General features: G+C 45.9%; 1 protein-coding gene across 1 annotated transcript in view; it reads right to left on the bottom strand.

Annotated features, from left to right (window-relative positions):
• Positions 1-1634: 1634 nt before the first annotated feature.
• Positions 1635-21983, bottom strand: part of CRADD (CARD and death domain containing adaptor protein) — a 135620-nt gene continuing 115271 nt past the window's right edge. The window contains exon 3 of the mRNA XM_080935069.1: positions 1635-2166. Within this exon, the coding sequence (XP_080791195.1) occupies positions 1865-2166 (302 nt within the window). The 3' untranslated portion in view covers positions 1635-1864. The remainder of the gene's footprint in view (positions 2167-21983) is intronic.

Raw genomic sequence — 21983 nt, 5'->3', positions numbered from 1 at the left:
CCTGCTGCAGCAGAGTCCAGCCCTGCTCGCTCAGCCATAAGAGGGACTGGATTGTGAGAACAAAAGCTAAGACAACTCACTCCTAGGAATCCTGGGGGGGGGGGGGGAAGGTGGGGCATATGGCAAAGCAGTAAGCTCAAAGTTCAAAATGATAAGTGGTTTATTGAGGACTCCACTGAAGAGCCATCTATCACTGGGTACAGAGATGTGGCCAAAAGCATGAGCTTTATAAAATAATGACACATTGACTGGTCCATAAGAAGGAACACTAGAGAGAATATGGCTGATATGCAAGGCTCTGGGGATGGTGGCCATGGAATGAATGACTGGGGAGAGTTGGTCGTTTTGGTAAAGGGACAGAGGGTACCAGATGCTGGAAAGGACATCAACACACCACTGCCACCTGGCTTCATGGTAACTGCTACCTCTTTATAGGCTTGTCCCTGCATGGAGGGAGAGAAGCAGTATTCTATTTCCTTAGAAATTCTATAAAATCAATCAATCAAACAAACAAACAAAAACAAAACAACTGGACTCTCCAGTCATCAAAAAGGATAAAGGAAATGTTTACTCGTCATCTTTAATGTGGGTTTTTCTGTTTGTTTGTTTGATAACTGGGTTTCAGGTAGCTTAAGCTGCCTTTGCATTCACTATGGAGATGAGGGTGACAATGAACTTCTGATCCTCCTGCCTCCACCTTCTGTACTGCTGAGATCACGGGCTTGCCCCCACTACACCCAGTTTATGAGCTGCTGAGCTGTTACTCAGGGTTTTGAACGTCCTAAGTAAGCACCCTACCAACTGAACTACACCCGCAGCCTCTACAGGAGCCTTTTACGTCTTTCTCTGAAGGAAGCCTGCCTACCTCTAATTCATTCATACACAGACAAACCACGTTCTAGCTTAGTTAGCCTCCACAGGTCCTGCTGCCTGTAAAGAAGGGGCCAACGACCCTTGCATATGTGCTTCACAGAATTGCTGACTCACATGAGAACACACAAATTAACAAGCCCTGAAGAGGACCATTTTAGAAACCCTGCATGGTAAATTTTTGTTTATTTGCTTTGAGATAGGGGACTTGCTAACAGTGGAAGCTGACCTGGAACTCACTTCACAGCCCAGGATGGCCTTGGGGTGATCATCCGGCTTCGGCTTCATAGATGGGATTATATGTACACCTGTCTGGTAACACCGAGTGCCACTGAAAGTCCCCTCAGGAACTCAACACCTTCAGACATTCGGGTCTCATGGGAAACACCGAGCCCCCTTTGTCTCTGATCCCACGCCTTTAATAAATGGATAGAGATTCCTCATGCAATCTGTTAAGATGAAGGGCTTCAGTTCTCTCCCTGGCCTCTGCAGGGAGCTTCCGTGTTTAATCTATTCATCCTGCCCGAGTTATTTATCCCTGTCATTGCATGGCTGCTACCAACCTTGTTCCCCTCCCGTATTTGTACACTTTCCATCTCTGCAACAGAAGAGTGGTGTGTGTGTGTGTGTGTGTGTGCTCGAGAGTGTGTGCGCGCGCGTGGGTGTGATACAATACTTTCTCACGAAAGAGGCACACTCTATACCACAATTCACTTTTTATTATCATCGCCATCATTATGAAGACTTAAGTTCACAGTCCACCAAGTTCAAAACTGTAGTTACCACAACTCGATCTTCAAGCAATTAAGCCAATGGACTGAGCCAGTGAGGGGGATCTACTGCCTGACCGTGAGTAGAACCCAGATGTTCTCGTTCCATCTAAGGATCACTGAAAAGAAAAACCCTAACCCAGGACAAGACCACGTGACGAGTAGAGTCCAGTTCAGCCGGTGTGGCGTAGGAATCCATGCCGCAGCAAGCGGCAGGGGCCAGGTCACTCGAGCATGTGCTGGAGCAGCGAGGGGTCGGCCTCCACTGCCTGGAGGCCCTTGTGTAAGCTCTGGAAGGTGGCCTGCTTCCCGTAACGCTGCCGCCAGCGGACAAAGGCCTCCACCACCTGTGACTGAATGTTGTGAGGATGGTTGGCCTTGCAGCGGTAGATGTCGGTCTGGGACAGTCCCAGAGACAGCACCACGGGCTCCCACTCCGGACCTAGCTTCTGGGCCAGCCGGTTAATCTGCCGGTCTGATGGGGAGCTGTTGAGGATGTCTGAAGGGATTCCGGCCGTCCAGTCACCTGAGGGGGAAAAGAACCGGAAGTTGAATGAGGTAAGCACCTCAGATAGGGAAGTCTTGGGACGGGGCGGGGCAGTTAGGCAACTATTCCTGGTCTTTTTGTACTGCTCAGTTTGGTGGACTGAACAGTGCCACTTAGCATCTCTAAAAGTGTTCACTGCAGAAGTCCATGGATGGTCACTCATTTCCTCCTCCTTGTGTATATAGACAGACAAACAGACAAACACACTGTTTCGTCACGAGCTCTCTTGTTTCTTTTTAATCCCTGTCTCTTTTTGTCAGAAATCATATCGAGTGCTCTGGCTGAAATCCACTCCCCTCAGTACCGGCCTGAGGGCTAGCAATGTGCTGCTCCAAGCTGTGAGTGCTGCCCCCTTGAGGGGGGATGGAGAGGGCTCAAGGCCAAACCAACAGCTCCTCTCTCTCCTGGTGGCCTCAATATAAAACACCATCCAGAAAAGAAGGAGGTACAGAAGCAGGAAGCCAGAGCATCCCGCCTCCCTAAGGAAAAAAACAAGCCACAGAGGCAAGAAGAGAGGGAGGAGAGTGGAAGCCCTTCGAGGCGTCTCACCATCCCAGCTAAGCCAGAGGACCACAGAGTAGGGGCTGGGGAGAGCTTGACCTTACACTTCCTAAACAGGATTCTGATCGCCTGAGTCTGTGCGTGGCTGTAACTGTGCGCTGTACAGCCTCAGACATGCTACCACCTCTACAGAACAGGGAGTCTAACCGGGTGGGAGCCACGGAGCAAAGAAGCCAAAGCTAGCCCCTGAACAAGAGAATGCTGGGTAAAGAGGGAGGTCCAGCCCCTCCTAAGGGAACTGCATACGCAAGGGTGGAGGAACTGCAGTGTGTGTGGGCAGTTTGAGAGGGACTCCAAGCATCCAAGGTAACAGCACTGACTGCGGGTTAGTCGAAGACACAAGTGCCACAGCAACTATAAGACACTTGCTGCACCACGGTTTAGTTAGTGAGCTTCAGTCACCAGCCCCTGTTTACTTTCCAATTCAGCGAAAAGACAAAAGATCCTTTTAGAAGAGCAGTGTGCCCCACAGCCCTTGCCTCTGACTCTTGAACAGTCAGCTGCCAAGACTTCAGGGCAGCAGCGTCTGAGACCATTTCAGTATTTGCCAGTTCTACAATCTCCAAAGGACTGGGAGGCAATCTGAATAATGATGTTATGTGTTCAACAAACCAACAGCGACGATTTTATTGTTTTTATAAATTATGAGTGATTTTATAAAAATCCGAGCTCATTAAAAAAAAGAAAAATAAAAGGTTGGGCTGGAGAGATGGTTCAGTGGTTAAGAGCATTGACTGCTCTTTCAGAGGTCCTGAGTTCAATTTCCAGCAACCACGTGGTGGCTTACAACCATCTGAAATGGGATCCAACACCCTCTTCTGGTGTGTCTGAAGACAGCGATAGTGTACTCATATAAATAAAAATAAATATATCTTTTTAAAAAAAAGTCAAACCCCACAAAAAGCACAAAGAAGAAATCCAGTCATCCATGGTCCAGCCTGACTCCTCCTTACATGCTGTGCTAGAAGGTGGCTGGATCTCAGTGACATTCGAGGTGGAGGAAGAACTTTCCTCCACCCACTGCTTTTAGTTATGTTGGAAGGTAAGACCTCGAATATCCTTGCAAGCTGCAGTTAAATCCTTAACAGGATGCCAAGGAAAAAGGATTATAAACACTTGAAGGGTTGGAGAAACCCTCAGACTGCAACAATCTGGAATCCACACTGTGCCCCTGTCTCCACCCTCACAATGTTTGATTTCTGTTGCTTTTGTAAGGTGCCTGATGTCTTCCTGTTTCCCAGGTGGCAGTCTACATCCCACGCCCACCCTGAGTGAAGGCAACAGGGCAGTGGGATGTTGGGTTGTGACAGGTCTTCATCTGCGACTCTTCTGTCCCCGTGTCTATAGCTTTGAATCATGACAACCGGTCAGTTTTATCACAAGGTCATTTCTTATAAGAGATGTTCACAGTTGCTGTAGTCTCTGAGTGTTTCAGGTCAAGACTGTCTATTGTCTCATTAGAACTATGTCTTTATACTTAGATAACATATATATGTATATATATATATATATATGAATATAATCTCATACTATTTAAAATCATATTTTTGAATTATACACAAACCTTTATGTTATATAAGCAAGTTTATCCCCCGCATATAATTTTCAAGTTTATAGGCCTCACTCCTATTTTGTAGTTAGAAGTGTTGCCTTGGAGAATTCTGGTACCAACTTGGTTATCCATCATTTTGTGTAGAATAGTGTTTGGCATCGGAAAGAAATAAGATTCTAACATGTTTCCATGTGGGCTAATCTTGAGGACACTGTGCTAAGTAAATGCGGCATCTCTGCAGAAAGACAAGCACTGTGCGGTTCCATTCATAGGAAGGACCTAAGGTTGTCACATCATATTCACAAAGAGAACACAGTAGCAGCTGGGATAGGAGAGAGAGATGGGGTTGGTGTTTGTGGGTAAGGAGTTCTAGATTCACAAGACGAAAGGTTTCCAAAGACCATTCCCTGCTCGATACTTCTCCAAATTTTATTTGTCTGTTTGTTATTTTATATACTACTGGTGATTTTGGAGTCAGGGTTTATTTTTGCTTTTGACTGCTTTCCTTTCAGTTGATTGGATGCCGAGGAGGAACCATCAGTTAAGTAGATACTGGGGAGGACCACCAGGTGAGTGGATGCTGGGGAGCACCATCAGATGAGTGGATGCTGGGGAGGACCATCAGGTGAGTGGATGCTGGGGAGCACCATCAGATGAGTGGATGCTGGGGAGGACCATCAGGTGAGTGGATGCTGGGGAGGACCATCAGGTGAGTGGATGCTGGGGAGGACCATCAGGTGAGTGGATGCTGGGGAGCACCATCAGGTGAGTGGATGCTGGGGAGGACCATCAGATGAGTGGAAGCTGGGGAGGACCATCAGATGAGTGGAAGCTGGGGAGGACCATCAGGTGAGTGGAAGCTGGGGAGGACCATCAGGTGAGTGGATGCTGGGGAGGACCATCAGATGAGTGGATGCTGGGGAGGACCATCGGTGTCTATGCTGCACGCTGGCATCTTTTTACCTCCAGGCCAACTCAGAATGCAGCAAAGGCTGTGAGCCGAGTCTGGCACTAAGGACAGACAACGTTCTGATTCTTCTGTACTTTCATGGTCACACGCCTACGGAGAGTGACACACAAATGAGATGGCAGAAGCCTGTGAACACAAGTCAGAGCAAAGATGACCGGCATAAATATACTTCCCCCAAGCAAAAACTACACTACCCAGACAACTTCACTCCCTCCCTTTCTCCATCCCTCCTTCCTTACATACACCTGCCCCTCCTCCACCCAACCCATGCCACATGGTGGCATAACAGGAGGCATAGCCGTTAGTGTCATCTGACTTCCAGCAGGAAGTTTCTTCCCGAGGCCTTTTTAAGATTGTGACTTATGCTTAATATAAAGTTACTGGGGGGGGGGGGGAGAGGTTGGGGAGGGTAGAGAGGGAACTAAAATTTAGTGTCAATTCCTGAGGATGAGATGCATCAGATTAGGCAAAGCTATAAATGAATCCCCTGTGACCAGCTGGCCTTTGTGCAGTGTGCAGGTCACACTCCCACAGGTGTTTTGTATGTCAGCTATCACGTCAACTTTGATATGGTGGGGAATGAGTAACGGGCATTTCAAACCCCAGATTCAAGAGGGAGCCGGGGAGGGTGCAGTCAGAAAGAGAGGGAGAGGAGGAAGGGGAAGAAAGGGAGGAGGGGTGTTCTAAGACCCACACCGCTAAGCAGCCATTTTATGGTACTCTTAGCAATGGTCGTGGGATGTTATCTGTGGTGGGTGGGCTGGGTTACTTCCAAGGACCTGTGTGAACTCTGGTCCTTGGGAGCAACATCTGCAGAAACATCCTTGTGGCTATGGAACTGAGTTCTGAAGAGAAAGAAAAAAAAAAAAAAAAAAAGGAAAAGCACCTTGAAAATCAAACCAATTAGAAACCTTCATTCTGATGGGCAACCAATTAGAAACCTTCATTCTTATGGGCAACCACAAAGGACATCCATGCTCCCAGAGAGGCAGAGGAATCAGTATTTGGTCTTCCTGAAACCAGTTTCCATTACACTCCACAGATGAAGGCCATATTGCAAAACACACAGACATCCTCTTACTGTGATGGAAACTTTGATTCGACTGTCAAGTCTGGGAAGGTCAAGGAGACTGTCATCCATAATTGAGTTTTTACTAGATTAACTGGGCAGGAGTTGGGGTGAATCCGCTCTGGGCCTGGGATTAGCAGGCCTGGGCGGTTGAGCCTGTCACCAGGTAACCAGGTAACCAGGTAGCGATAGCGTTTCCCAGACTGGTCCTTTGTACAAGATAAAGCCAGAAGGCACCCAAGGCTTCGTTTAGCTGTAATGTGGTACTGTCTTTCAGAAGAGATTTTATTATTTTCTTCAGACCTCGTGGTTTCTGAATTATCATTAAACCAACTGCTAATCATTTAGAATGCTTCCCCTTCCATGGCTGTTAAAATAGAAGCAGGCCATGTATGCTCTTCAGAATGAGTTTTGGCTAATTGTTTCGGTTTGGTAGAGACCACATACCTTCTGAAGGAAGAAAAAAATGGTGAGATGGATATTTGCTACAGTTTTCCCCCCAAAACTGTATAAAATATTTGAGAAGTTCTTGGGGAGCCACACCATCCACAGCCTCCCCAGGACCTGACATAGCTCCAGTTGGTAGCTGTTTCTCCTTCCGTGAGCTCTGCCCTCAGACTGCAGCTTTACCATAGCTGTCCCCTTTCTGTGGTTCACTTCCTTGGTCAAGTGTGACTTCTCACCCAGCTGTACCACCTGCACAGCTGTCAGATGCAATTCCCACTTCCTCTGAGATTTCCCTTGCCCACCTATGACCTCTAACCTCTCACCCACTGTCTATGAGCTGCTGCGGTTCTCCCCTCTCTGGTCCTGCTTAATTTCCCTGAAGCCATCAACTCTGGTTGAGCAAATGGACCTCTGTCCATTTCCCCAGTGACACACCAGGTACCCAGAACAATGACAGTCCCTCCCCTGATGCTTTGGGATAAAAGAGTGCTTTCAAAGGATGCTTTAGCCCAACATTCATGTATGTAGCTCTCTCTCTCTCTCTCTCTCTCTCTCTCTCTGTGTGTGTGTGTGTGTGTGTGTGTGTGTGTGTGTGTGTGTGTGTAGTCTGTCTGTCTATTGAGTACTCCAGAAGGGGAGAGAATTGAACAGCAACACTAACTCCACCACAGAAACAACTAGAAAATACAAAGCCCATGAGGAAAGTTCTTCACCCCTCTCCCAACTCAGTAAGGAGAAATAAACAGCATTTCTTACTATGAAAAAAAATGTTTATTTAAAGGTCAAAATTCTTTCTCATTCACCCCCCCACCCCATTATCAGAGGGAGGAGAGGCTAGTTTTATGTCAACTTGACAGGAGCTGGAGTCATTAAAAGAGGAAACCTCAATTAAGAAAATACCTCTGTAAGCTCCAGCTGAAGGCAAGCCTGTAGAGTGTTTTCTTAATTAGTGATTGATGTGGGAGGACCCAGCTTTGATGCTCAACAGTGACGCAGAAGAGGAAGCCAAGTAACCCCTTCATTCCCTGTTGTGGTAAATATAAAAAAAGTGCGCTACTGGTTCCTGTGCATTGCTGCTCCACGCTGGCCCCCGGTACTCTCTGACCCGAGTGCCATATAGAACTAACACTAATTCATCTCAGTGGCACCTCAAACGCTGCTCCCTGGTGTTAGTTCTGGCTGTCTCTCTGCTGGCACCCCCTGAACCCAGCGGTGGCTTCCCTCTCACAGTTCCCTTGGTACTGAGAGGCATAAAGGAAAACTCCACACAGTAAACTCTGATCCTATTGGTATGATATAATTTGCCCACCTAGACAAGTCAAACCATCCTGTACACATCCATGTCTTATAAAACACTCATAGCCTGTATCTATGCAGAATGCACCGAGAAGGGGGTCTCTGTCTGCCTCCCTCCTTCTCCTCTCCCTCTTTCTAAAACTTTGTTCCTGCCTATCCTTCCTTCTCATCCAATGACAGACCTGTCCTCATAACTCCAACCACAGCTCCCCAGGCTGCTTTCAGCTGTGATGCTTCATGACATCAAAAGTAACCCGAACTCAGGCACTGGGCTTGAGAAAATTAAATTAATACTTTTTAAACTTCCAAAATAGCACGCACCATATAATTCTGCTTTTCTAGACCATCTCTTAGTCCGTAACTGTGTCTCTTGTTGGCTGTAACTACAGCTCCTACTCTGTAACAAAGCTCCTGACTGCTCTTCTATTAAAAACTCCCCCCTCTCTTTGTCTGTATGTCCATCCATCCATCCATCTATCCATCCATCCATCCATCCGTATTTCTATGCTTGGCAGATATTCTCTTAATGACGATGATACTTCGTGAAGTTTTTTTTTCCCTTTCCCTTTTCAATATAGCTTGGATTCCTCTAAATGCACATTTTGTATGGGAAAGCCGGGAGAAGCCGAATGAATGAGAGGTAACAGCTGGTCTTGCAGCTCTTGGCCTTGATGCCACCGGGTGCTGGAAAAGATGCGCACGTCTTCATATTGCTTCAGAGAAGGAGGGGGAGTGAGACAGAAACTGACAGGTTATGAGCACCATGGGATGCCGGAGGCAGCGAGCAGGAAAGTGCTGAGTCAGGCGTTTGTGCTCAGATGTTTGGCAGGAGCTGCAGGAGCTCAGGGCCAGGCAGGCAGACTGAACTGGGTGCACAAGTGACATGCACTTTGGGGTTGTTTTGTTGTTTTGTTTTGTTTGCCAACTTAAAAAAAAATCTCTTATTCAGAAAAATTATGGCTATAGAATCTGACAACTTAACTCATTCCCATCAAACGTGCAGTGCTTCCTGGGTGAGCATAGCTGCACTTTGGGGTAAGACATTTTTAGTATTTTTTTTTTCTTTTCATTAGAAACATGGACATTATAATTTAGAAATACAATCTTTAAAAAAAAGTAAAAGGAAAAGTAAAGACTTCTAATCAGGGTTGTTTTACCCACAGGCAGGGACAGAGCTGACGGCTTATAATACTTTTGGAAGAATAAAGTCACTTTTTATTTTCATAATTAGAGGGGGAAATGGGCATTGGGTACGTGAAGTATTTGAATAAATAACAACACCATGCTCACCTTTATTGATCATCACAAACTTACTTTTTTATTATCTTAGGGAGGAGAGGCTTATAAAGACAAAAATGGCTACAGCCCAAGAGAGCCAGTGGGTTCATAGAACCATGTCCTTTAAAACCACACTGTGAAACTTAAAAGCACAGTGAAAGATTAAGTTCCAAAGCACCTGCTGTTTTCCTAGAGTGTAGAGGTAACCAACAGACATTTTAAATGCTAGTGCCCACGCTGCCTGGCTGCAGGCAGTGGGTTACCTCAGATGCTCATGAGGGCCAAATTGCTCCTTCCCAGGAGATCCACAGAAGACATTAAAGATTCCTTATGTGGAAGTTACATCATCCGAACATACAGATCTGAGTTTTTCTCTTTTTCAAAATGGAGAAATTACATTACTTCACATTAGTGACTACTCTCTAAAACGTATGTTTAAATATCCCCTTAAGCCATGTTTTAATCTTCTGAATAAAACATATAAACATGTAGACTGATATCCAGGCTAAAGTAAACGAGCTGGCTCCATAGCCCTGGATAGAATCTCTACTGCTGATGTTTGGGCACTGGCCATTACAGAGGAACTTTGAGAAGCCACAACATCACTATAAATTATGAAGCAGCTCCAGTGGATTGATGCTTCCCCTGTTAGTGTGCAGCCTCCTAAGAGAAGGGCTGGACCATGAGCAACACTGAGAACATGGTAAACTTCAGGCATCAGTGCCCATTTCTCTGATGGGCTGGGCTCAGTGACTTGGTGATGAGACTGTAGTTGGTGGGGCTTGAGGGCTCCTTCCCCATTGGGATGCAACTCCAATCCCAAGAGCAGAACACTCAGTTCTTGTACCAACAAGCCCAAGAGTTAAAAAGGAAGACGGTGCCTCACCTTCTTGTTCTTTCTGAGACAGGGCCTTACATAACAGGCCATCCTTCAAGATCTCCCTGCCTCAGCCTCCTGAATGCTGGATCATAGGCAGTGTCCCCACCCAATCTCTCAAAGTAGGCTTCTTAACGTGTTACCCTCTCAAAACTGGAAGGGATGCTGATACTGTGGTTGCCAGTCAAGTGATCTCCAAAGATTGGTGAAATGGTTAATAGAAAGATTTACCTTGACTTGGGATAAGTGGAATAGACTATTCCCAGTTTTATTTAAACAAACAAACATGGAGGTGCTGAGTATTTTCAACCTGGCTTAAGTGCAGCCTGAAAAAAGGAAGGGTTCCGTGGTTTTGTTTGTTTGCTTTTTTTGTTTGTTTGTTTTATTTTTTAAGACACATTTTATTTTATGTGTATGAGGTTTTGGCCTATATGCATGCATGTGTACAACCTGCATTGGGATTTATATATTTTAAATAACTGCAAATGCAACAGGATCTAGCCTCGAAACAAAAACAAACAAGCAAACAAACACTTGAGAACAATCTCAGTTCCATTAACACCCGAGTTTAGAATCAGGTGCTGGGAAGATCAGAGTCTCAGAGCATCCACATTAGCCAAACGGCTGGTCTCCAAACCAATGACAACTGCACATTATATAAACATACGGAAAGCGAGCAAAGCTGAAGTGCCCGGACACATCTGACCCTGGGCAGAGGCATGTGGCATATGCTGCCGTTAGCTAAAAGGCTAACAGGGCCACATCCCTCTTGCTCACAGCTGACAGAGTCTGGTTGTTAGCAGCTCCTACAAATACAATTTGGGAGTTTAGGAGTTTTTTTTTTTTTTTTTTTAACTACTTCTGGGGCAGTTGCCACGGATTCAGCTGCTGCCCTCCGTCCCATGCAGAACTAGCCTGACAAAGTGCCGGATAAACCTCACAGCAGGGCGAAGTGAACTGGAGAGTCCTGCTTGGCTGTGCAGTTTTTCAAGTCTTGACAGACTTGCACTTTTCTAGGCTTTTTGGCATCTCAATTTTGTGAGGAAAGTGACTTCAGAGATATTTTTATCACTAGTGGATACAGGCCTCAATTCACGTAAAGTGCAGAGACAGCACACATTAATCCAGCACATTCTCCCGGGGGCCTACAGTACAGGCATGTGTGAGGCCCCGCTGTCACCTCATGAGGCAAATTGGGCTGATTACGGACATCGTTTAGGGGCTGTCTCAAGCATCACAGGCTTGAGTACCACAGAGCCAAACTCACATATCCCCGTGAAGTTGAAACAAGAGAAACCAAGTCACTTGCTTACTCCAGTCGTTAGCTGATGACAAGAGCTCAGTGGTGAGGTGGCTCTGTGCTGTCGCCTGTCCAAGGAGGCACCCAGGCCTAAGCTGGCTGCAGGAAGCAGCCAAGATCACAGTCCTGGTATGCATTCTGCAGGAACTCAGAAATAACGCAGGCTCAACCCTGACCAATATTGCTAATTCCCTTACAGCCATGAAGATTGTGTGAGTTTCTCCTGGTCTTTTCCATAGGTTTACACATCTCTATATTTCTTTCTGAAGATATGGATGTGTTAGAAGCATAATCATCATACATGTGAAAAACCGAAAATGTCACAGGCCGAAGGAACCACCTTCCCAGTATGTCACCCCTGTTTCATTTTAGTCGGGGCTTAGTAACCACAAAATGGATTTCATTTCCTAGTAACTGACAGCAGGCAGAGGTTTGCTTAGTCCCGCCTACCGGCCAGGCGTATATTCTGTATTTTCCGGGGTAGGTCCCTGTTTTCCTCAGTCATTAGATGAGCCCACGTCCTCAGAGAAGGTCCCTGGGACTTTTCAAAGTGCAATTAGCCAGTCCCTTCTCCAGGGGACAGATTTGGGAGAGAAAGGGAGGTGCTACTGAGATGCTTTTCTATGCCCAACCTGAAACCCCATTAGAGCAGGAGCCCACAGGGCCCAGGAGAAGGGCCTCCTTCCCCAAATGCTTTCTGGCATATGTTTAGGGCTCAATAAGCAAGTGTTGAAATAAATCCTTTAGGGGGCTGATGAGAGCATGAATATAAAAAACCTCATCCAGCAGAGGCTGCACTTCAGCAGGCAATGGATGAAATCCGGCTACACGTGTTCAGTTTGGCCTATGTAGTTCAACTACATTTAAAACTTGGTGGGAAGTTCCATAAAATCCCATATTTGTGGCTTTACCTGTCAGCTTCCTGACATCATCTGTATGCTAGTTGCCCCTGTCTTCCCCAGTCGCCCTGCCCCTAGCAGCCCCCTGTCGCCCTGCCCCCCCATCGCCCCGTCCCCAGCTGGCCCCTGCCTCCCCAGTTGCCCTGTCTCCAGTCATTCCCGGGCTGGCTTGAATTTGACCTGTGTGCGTGCATACGTATGTGCACACTTGCATGTGTGTTTGTATAGTGTGCAGGAAGCAATAGGGGGATCTTTGAGGCATCAATGAAGTGTTGACTGCTGGAGTAGCCACAGGGAGAGAACAAGTCGCAGTCGCTCCGCTTCTGCTGTACAGTGCTGATGTAGCACCCACGGGCCCTCTGTTCCACCCCAGCTCTGTCATGCATTGCAACCCCAGAGGCCCATTCTCACCCACGGAAGCACCGACATTCACAGCATTGTCTTGTCTTAGGGAAAGAAGCCTGGGCTGTTTCTACTTTGTCTCTGGGACGACATGGGCAAAGGGTGACAGAGGATAAAGGGGCCAAAATGAGAACATTTTCTTCTTTCTTGTAGCTTTTGGTCACACATTTCATCATTCTGCGTACGTGGGTTTTCAGTAAACTTGGGAGCAACAGTGTGGGGAATGTTTCAATGTTGTGCTAGCCTCAAGGGCTCGTTGTTGAAATAAAAATGTGTTTCCTTACCACCGACGTATCTTCCAGAAAACCCAACTGCTACCAATCAAAACCTTACCACATTTTAAAGACAGAAGCTGAAAAAGCCAATTCTGAAACACACAAGGAAAGGTGAAGAACCAGATAGCCCAAAATTATTTTGAAAAAGAACGAAGTTGAACAAATTTCTCTACCTAATTTCAAGTCTTTATACTAAAGCTATAGAACTGAGAAGTGGATAGTATTTAAAGGATACACTATCAGTGGAATACACTGAAGCACAGAAACAGATCCATGCAAAAGTACAAACTCAAGTCAGTGGGAGGAATGGGGTTTTCAACAAATGATGCAGAAATAACTAACTGGATGTCCATATTCACACACACACACACACACACACACACACACACACACTCCAACTCACTAAGAAAAAACTTAGACAAAGCATTTCAGTAAACTTGGCTTAGACAGTGTAGTGGTTGGGTGAGAATGCCCCCAGCTAGGTTCACATATCTGAATATTTAATGGTCCAAGAAGGTGGAAGTATTTGGGAAGGATTAGGAGGTGTGGCCTTGTTGTAGAAGTATTTGGGAAAGATTAGGGGTTGTGGCCTTGTGGAAGTGTTTGGGAAGGATTAGAAGGTGTGGCCTTGGCTGGAGAGACGGCTCAGCGGTTAAGAGCACTGACTGCTCTTCCAGAGGTCCTGAGTTCAAATCCCGGCAACCACATGGTGGCTCACAACCATCTGTAATGGGATCTGATGCCCTCTTCTGGTGTGTCTGAGGACAGTGGCAGTGTAAATAAATAATTCTTAAAAAAAAAAAAAAAAAAAAAGAAGGTGTGGCCTTGTTGGAGAAGGTATGTCATTGGGAATTGGCTTTGAGAGCTCAAAAGCTTTGACCATTCCTCCATTCCTTGTTAGCACTCTCCTGCACTCCCTGGTTTCCTCTCCTTCATCCCCCTATCCACTCACTTGTGGGCTGGAATGTAGCTCCCAGTTACTGATCCAGCACCTGCCTGTCAGCCTGACACCATGCTCCCCACCAAGACTGTCATAGATTCACCCTCTGAAACCACCAGCCCCTAATGAAATGCTTTCCTGTCAAAGCATTGGGTCATGGTGTTCAGTTACCACAACAGACAGTAACTAGGAAGAGCAGATGGCACAGGAATGACATTAAAGCACTATCCATGAAGGAACCTGGCAAACTGAACATTAGTCTAAGTTTAGAGTTCTGTGCTTTGAAAAAGAAGACATGGCAGAAACTCCAGATTCAGCTCAGCTATAGAATGCTCATCTGCACACAGGGCCTGGGCCTATCCCAAGCACCAGAGAAGGCAAGCAACCGACTGGCAGCAAATCATCTCTTCCTATATACACATCTGACAAAAGACTTGTGTGCAACATGTACTAACAATTCTCAGAGCTTAATAGAAAAACAACCCCTTTATCTATCTACCTATCTATCTATCTATCTATCTATCTATCTATCTATCTATCTATCTACCTACCTACCTACCTACCTATCTATCTATCTATCTATCTATCTATCTATCTATCTATTTATTTTGAGTCAGGGTTGCTCTGTGCAGCTCTGCCTATCCTAGAAGTCACTCTGTAGACCAGGCTGGCCTCCAACTCAAGAGATCCACCTGCCTCTGCCTCTCAAGTACTGGGATTAAAAATATGCCACCACTGCCTGGCTATTTTTTAGGGTTTTAAATTTAAATAGAACTACATCACTTCCCCCCTCTTTCCTCCCTGTACTTCCTCACGGCTACCTTCCCTTGAACTCCTCTCATATCTCCTCACTGTCAAGTTGATACCCTCTTTTCCTTTAATTATATTTGTTACCTGTGTAAGAGTACAGATTATATACATTGTTTTGTTGTTTGTATGTATTGTATTTTATTATGTTATGTTATGTTATGTTATGTTATGTTATGTTATGTTATGTTATATTATATTATACTATATTGTTTGCTGACCACTCTGCATTGGATAACCAGGAAGAGGGCTCATCCCTGAGAGAAGCTAATTCTCCCTCTCCCCACAGTCACTAGTTGCTTAGGGTTCTTTGCCTAGGGGTGGGATCCTGTGAAATTCTCCCTCTCCCAAATTTCAGGTCTAATGATACTGACATTGGTCCAGTCTTGTTTATGCCACAATTTCTGGAAGAGACTGCTTTACATCGGATTTCCTGACATTCTGGCTCTTACAGTCTTTCCACGTCCCCTTCCTTGACATTCCCTAAGGCACAGATGCAGGAGCTGTAATACAGACACATCTGCAGGGGCTGAGTTCCCCATGACCTAAGTTGTGTCCAGTTGTAGTTTTCTGTGATGGTTTTCATTTCCTGGTGAAGCTTCTCTGATGAGGGAATGCTAGCTACATTTACCTGTGGGTAAAAGGACAAGATTTGAATACAGAACAGGAGCTGGAGAGATGGCTGAGAGGTTGAGAGCACTGACTAGTCTTCCAGAGATCCTGAGTTCAAATCCCAGCAACCACATGGTGGCTCACAACCATCTGTAATGGGATCTGGTGCCCTCTTCTGACATGCAGATATATATGCAGAACACTGTTGTGTATAATAAATATCTTTTTTAAAAAATTAGAATACAGTACGAAAGTATGCTGGTCTAGCAAGATGGCAGTAGTAGATTTCTTTCCAATACCAGGCATGACCACTCTCCTGCTGAGTGGGCCTTAAGTCCAATTAGACAGTTGTTGGTTTCCACTGACATGTGAGTGCCATTGTTGCACCTTTACGCATTAACTCGCCATGTTGGTCAGTGTAACAGTTCAACGGTGTTGGAGCGAGATACGACTGTCCAGTTCCTTGGCAGCTTGCATAGCACTTTCTGGAACCATGAAAGATAGACACTTTCAGAGCAGATCCAGCTGGAGTCATCTGAGTCACGTGTCCTAAGAATGTGTCGGAAAACAAGCCTATTTTAAAAAAGTGGACAGAAATTTAGAGCAGATGGTTCCGGTGAAGAAGATGCAGAGGTGGTGAATAGATACACAAAAGGGCACTGTGCATCAGTCAGTAGGGAGATGCAAATTAAAACCACAGTTGAGTACCACCCAACTCAGATGAATATGGCTGCCAGGCCCAGAAGGAAAAACACTGACTGCGTGAGGATCCAATCCAGTCACGTCCGAGGTGTTTGCCTGGAGCAGGGCACGGGGAATGCGTGTCTTTGTCAGGGACAGTCTCAGCTGTATACGATGAATAGGTCCTTCGCACCTGTCAGACTGCATTGGGTCTACTTAATGATGACATATTGTGTAGGCTGCACGCAGGTTTCACAGTACAATGGGAAAAGGTTGAAGTTAAGGAGAACTATATACCATGTTGGCAGGGTCGTGGAGCAACTGAATTCTTGCCCACTGCTGGGGGATCATCAAATGGGAAAGTTACTCTAAAGACAGCCTGACGGTGTCTTAACAAGTTAAATATATACCGGGCCTTTATTATTCCAAGTGCATTTCTAAGCATTTGCCACGGAGAAAAGTAACCTCTGTTGGTGCAGTCACATGCACGTGGGTACTTCTCAGCAGCTTCATTCTTAGCAGCTGCAACATAATTTATACTCTCTCCATGTGTGATGGGTAAGCACTGCATGGGGTATCTGAAGAGTGGAATATTGCTGTCTAGTAAAATGAATGAAATACTATATATACTTCATCCTGAATGAGTCTCAAAATAATTACACAGAATGAAAGAAGCCAGAAAGGAGGAGGAGGAGGAGGAGGAGGAAGAGGAGGAGGAAGGAGGGAGCATTTAGGTGAACTCAGGCATTGAAGCTCATGAATAACAACAGAGTGGATCCATGTTTTCCCCGGGCTGGGGAGTTGGGAAGGGATTACAAAGGGCCATGAGAAAAGTTTCGAGATGACGGCTGTCTCGTTATGCTGGCCGTGGAGATGGTGTGTCTGCGTGTGTCAAAGCATGCCAATCTGCTCTTGTGTTTTGAGGCAAGGTCTCATACAGTCTCAGCTGACCTCAGCCCTGCTTTGGAGTTGAGGCTGATCTGGACTCTGGCTCCTCCTGTGATAAATTATAGGTATGTGCCACCATATCCAGTGCAGCTTATCAAACCTTATCCAGTGTATTTCATGCCGATTTCTCTTCAAAGAAGCTGGATTTGTTTCCTCTAAAGCACTCAGTTGCCATGCCTTCCTCCCTGTCCCCACCTGTCCCCAGCCCTGTGCTGTGTTGGAGTCTCTTTCCCAGACTCTCCCATGATGCTCCATCCTGGCCCCCTCACAATCTCCACCACCGAGTGTAATTCCCACACAGCTGATTTTGTAGATGGTGCTAGAAAAACTTCCAATGCCCTTCTGTTTCGGATTTGATGGAATCGGAATTTGCCCTGGCTTAACCTCAGCGTTGCCTGACATGAGTGGGAGGCCTGGGGAGCCTCTGAGCCAGCACTGTGGCTGATAGAAGGAGCTGTCACACTGGAACTATTCTGTCCAGTGACCCCTCTGCTGGGTTCTCTCAAGTAGCTAGGAAAAGGCTGCAGGCCCTGCCATACGGTCTCACCCCTTTCACCCACGGGGATCACTCAAAGTCAAGGACTACAGAACCTTCTTTTTTGCACGGTTCTAAAATGTCCCTCTTGAATGGGTAAACAATATGGAATTCAAAGCAGGAGAAACATACCCATAGGCTTCTGGAAGCAGAGGGTATAACTTTGAAAATGTAAAAGGTATTAAACTTTTAGAACCATAAATCACAGTGAAACTCCGATTCTGGACATTTCTCGGAGGAGCATTTCCAGAGGCTGCAGCCCTTTCAAATAATATCATGTGCTCTGGCTTCAGCTTTGGCCACTTTTCCCTTAGAACAACAAAAGGGACCATGCCAGCTATAAAAGGCGGTCTTGTTACATAATGCAGCTAATAGCACATATGCTTCCCTGTGGGATTTAACCCAAGTTTCACAGTGGTCTATTTTATTTAGCATTGATAATTTTATTTGTTTCCTATTAAAGAGATCTTTCCACAGAATTGACTGTTGCCTCATCCTTGGCGTAAGAAAGGAGTATTAAGAACATGAGCCACAGATGTGCCTCAGGTACAAGGAATGTCGCTGAAACTTCTCATGGGAGGCAGGTGTCACTAGGTTCTTCAGGTCCTGCTAAAGGAAAGTTTTGACCTGGGCATCTTGCAGGCAGAGCATAAAATGGAAGAAGAGTTTTATAACTTCTAGTCAGGTTCCAGGGCTGTTTGGCATGCTTGCTCATTTCCAATAGTCCAGGCTGTTATTAATTGAAAAAACAAACAAACAAACAAACAAGACCTTGAAGGGGGCAGCAGGAGAAAGCAGAGGGAACTTGGTACTGATATGCCTCCTCCTCTGAGGTTGGGGTCCCTGGCATCCTATCACTGAAGGGTCTGTCTGGCACTGTGGCCTTTTCTGCTCCCAGGGCAGGGTTGAGAAAGAGCTGTGTGAAACTGTCCCCCCCTTACAGCCCCACATTTCCCTCCTAGCTACTGGGTAGATAAGGAGAGGGAAGCAGGATGAAGTAATTTCCTTCATGCCTGTATGACTAATAAAGCAACTGCTGTGCTTCAGGCTTAGGAACATTTTCTAGTACAGTCCCTTCTGGTCCCAGAGAGCTCGGACACAAGTGTGTGCTCTGTTCGTATCATCTTCAAACAAGGATTGGGGGGGGGGGACAAAGAAGTGCTTGTGCTTCCAGGGTCACTGCCACCAGACAGGTAGTGTCGACGTTCTCAAAAGAGGAGCTGGTAGTAGTAGGAGACACTGAATGGCATGCCCCAAACACTAACTAGTAAGTATCTGAGCCTGATTTAAATCCAGCTTTGTGTGGCTGAAGGTCTGGGTTCTTCCAGACAGTCTGCTAAGATGCCGATTAGGTGAACATAGCTGACAAACCTGAGAGAGAAAGAGAGAAGGAGAGGGAGAGGGAATATGGCCATTCCAGACTAGTCTGAGTGCAACTCTCAAATTGTGAAGATTCTCAGACACTCCTACTGAATGGCTAACCTGAATCCTCCGGGGAAGAAGGCTGTGTGGCCTGGAGGGAGAAGGTGATTCTTACACACTTCAAGAATTCATTCTGCAGCCACAGAATCGTAGAGAGAAATAGCTCCTGTGAGACAGTCCAGGGGTAGCTACACTTTAACAAATAACAACAGAAACTTATTATTTTTTAATGGATTGATTTAGGATAAGACCCTTGTGAAGACATGTCTGGTAATATCTGTTTGGAGAGACAATGTGACCAGTGACTGACCAAGAGATGAGTGTGTCCAAAGACACACTCTGATGCTCGATAACCGCTTCCCAGCATGCTTCACTTGTTCCATTCCTACAGGCCAATGTCATTCCCTGTCTGAAGAAGATGTGGACACGGCCAACAGCACCTCAGTCTTGGTAAACGAACGCTCTATTTCCAGAGGGACCGATCCCGGATTCAGCTATTATATCATCCTTTGAGGCAGATGCCATGCCGATGGCCCCTGGCTTCTGAGTCTTTCACTTTATAATGTAGCAGAATGACATCTATTCAGTAGAAAGTATATTTCAAACTTAGGATTTGGATCTTTTCTTGGTATCTGTGGTGCGATTTTTCTCTTGAGATGCTGGGCAGCAGCTGTAGGCTGCAGCTCCTGGCCAGCCATGCTACCTAACCCCAGGGATGCTCAGTCCTCTTCCTGTGCTTCTAAGCTAAAGTGCTCAATAGGGTAGGCATGGTGAAATGCATTTGTGACCTAGGATTATTTTCAGGTTAGACTGGCTTTACCAAGATGGAACCTTACTGTGAGCTGAGAAGCCTGATCAGTCCCACAGAGATTAGTAATAGAAACCATAAAAAATACAAACTTCGAAGTAGTATTTTTAATTTCCTCCTCCAACAGAAAAGTACTTGAAGAAAGTAAAAAGGAAGAAGATGAAGAGGAGGAGGGGGAGGAGGAAGAGGAGGCAGGAGGAGGCAGGAGAAACAAAAGGGAAACCCCCATCATATTTTTTTAGTCTGGTTCCTGGCAGTATTTCTGTGTAGATGTCCCACAGGGCGCAGAAGCAGCTTGTATGGTTAGGAAATTAAAGTGCTATCAAACTTAGGAAATTACAGGGATGGAGAACAACAGCTCATCTGCATGTGTTCCATCTGCTTCTGCTTTCATGTTTTACACAATCAATTGCTGGAAGCATTCAAGGGTGAGCTACAGAAAGGGGTGTGTCCTAACTGCAGCCTGGAGGTGAAATGGGGGTGAATGTGAGGGGGAGTTCAGTAGTGGGGGGGGGGGGTGAGTGAATGCTCCGGGAAGGGTTTCCAGGAAACCGTGATGCTGGGTATCACAAACACAAACCAAGCACGTACACAATTGAGCCAGTGTTTTGGAACACGGTGAAAAGCGACTTTCCACTTGGTGGGGAGATGCCACCTATTTCATTATTGCGTCAGCTTGGGTCACAGTGTCCTCCACAGTTTTGTTGTGGCTGCAATTGTTCTCAAGCTGCTTTGACTGTGGACACTCGGTGCTTGACAATGGCCCAGAGCCTGCTGCTGCCTTTTTCTAATGTGAGCTCTTAAGAGTGAGTCTATTCCGAAAGCTCTTCTCTGTCCTCTCACTACTCCCTACTGCCCACCCCACCTCCAAGAGCTCCTTGGAGTCTCCTGCACTCTTGGCTCAGGCATTATGGCCACTTTGGCATGAGCCACAGCCTTGCAAGGAAAAGGGCCTCCTTTCTAAAAGGACAGGCAGAGCCCAGAACGGCAATGAACTCACACTCCAAATAAACAAAGCCTGAACTGGAGCGGGATTCACAGGAGCCAGTGCTCCTTGGATAGAATAAATCAGTGGCACAGAATTCTTTAGAACTAAGAAGAAAGAAGTGCTACATATCTCCACTGATCCAAACAATCAAGTGCATTAGCAGAATCAATTTAAAAGTTATTATTGTCTGTCTGTGGGTAAGGAGTGGAAGAGGATGGCGTGAGTTACTGATTGATTGATTACCCTTTTGGTATACTTTTTAAAGTAGAAAACAGATCAAAGTCCCTGAGATTCTAGAAATACACAGCAACCATGTGAGCCGATTTATACAAGTCCCTTTCGTAGCATAAATCACCAGCCTCATTAGTCCACTTTTAGTAGGAGATGACATCCCTGCATCATAAATCGGACTCCCATTTCTGAGCAATGACTCACAAGTTTAAAAGAGAATTTGATTCTACATCCATGCCTTGTCCTGGACAACATATTTCTCCTCCTCTTCCTCCTCCTCTTCTTCTTCTTCCTCTTCCTCTTCTTCCTCCCACCTCCTTCCCTGTTCCATATGTTTTATGTGTATGTGTGTGTATGCATGCATGCATGAGTATGTGTTTGTATGTGCACAAAAGTGCATGTGTGTGTGCATGCATGTGTGTATGTAGGCTACAGGACTATTTCATGGATTATTCCTCGGTTCTGTCTGCCCTGTTTTTGAGACAGGGTCTCTCACTAGCCTGGAACTCACCAATTAGGTTAGGCTGGGTAGCCAGTGAGCCCTAGGAATCAACCTGCCTGCACCTGCCCTGTGCAAGGACTGACTATGAGTACACACCATCACAACCAGATCTTTAATCCCGGTTCTAGGAGTGACACTCAGGTCCTCATGGCTGCAATGGTAAATGTTTTGCTGACTCAGCTATCTTGCACCTTGATCCCATAATTCTCTTATTGAAACAATATTTTAGTCACATTTCCTTAATCGTTAGAGAGTTCTTAGGAGTTCTTGGATACACTTAAACACAAAGAATGGAGGTACCATTTAGCATCACTAGGCATTTCGGCTTTCCAGTGGTGAAGGTAAAGATGGCCCAACAGAAACAGACCCCAGAACACAAACACATGTCATGTACCC

The sequence above is a fragment of the Micromys minutus genome (genome assembly GCF_963924665.1).
Source record: "Micromys minutus genome assembly, chromosome: 22".
In the NCBI taxonomy this organism is placed as follows: domain Eukaryota; kingdom Metazoa; phylum Chordata; class Mammalia; order Rodentia; family Muridae; genus Micromys; species Micromys minutus.
The sequence above is the reverse complement of the archived record's forward strand: the minus strand, read 5'-3'. Positions and strand labels throughout refer to the sequence as shown.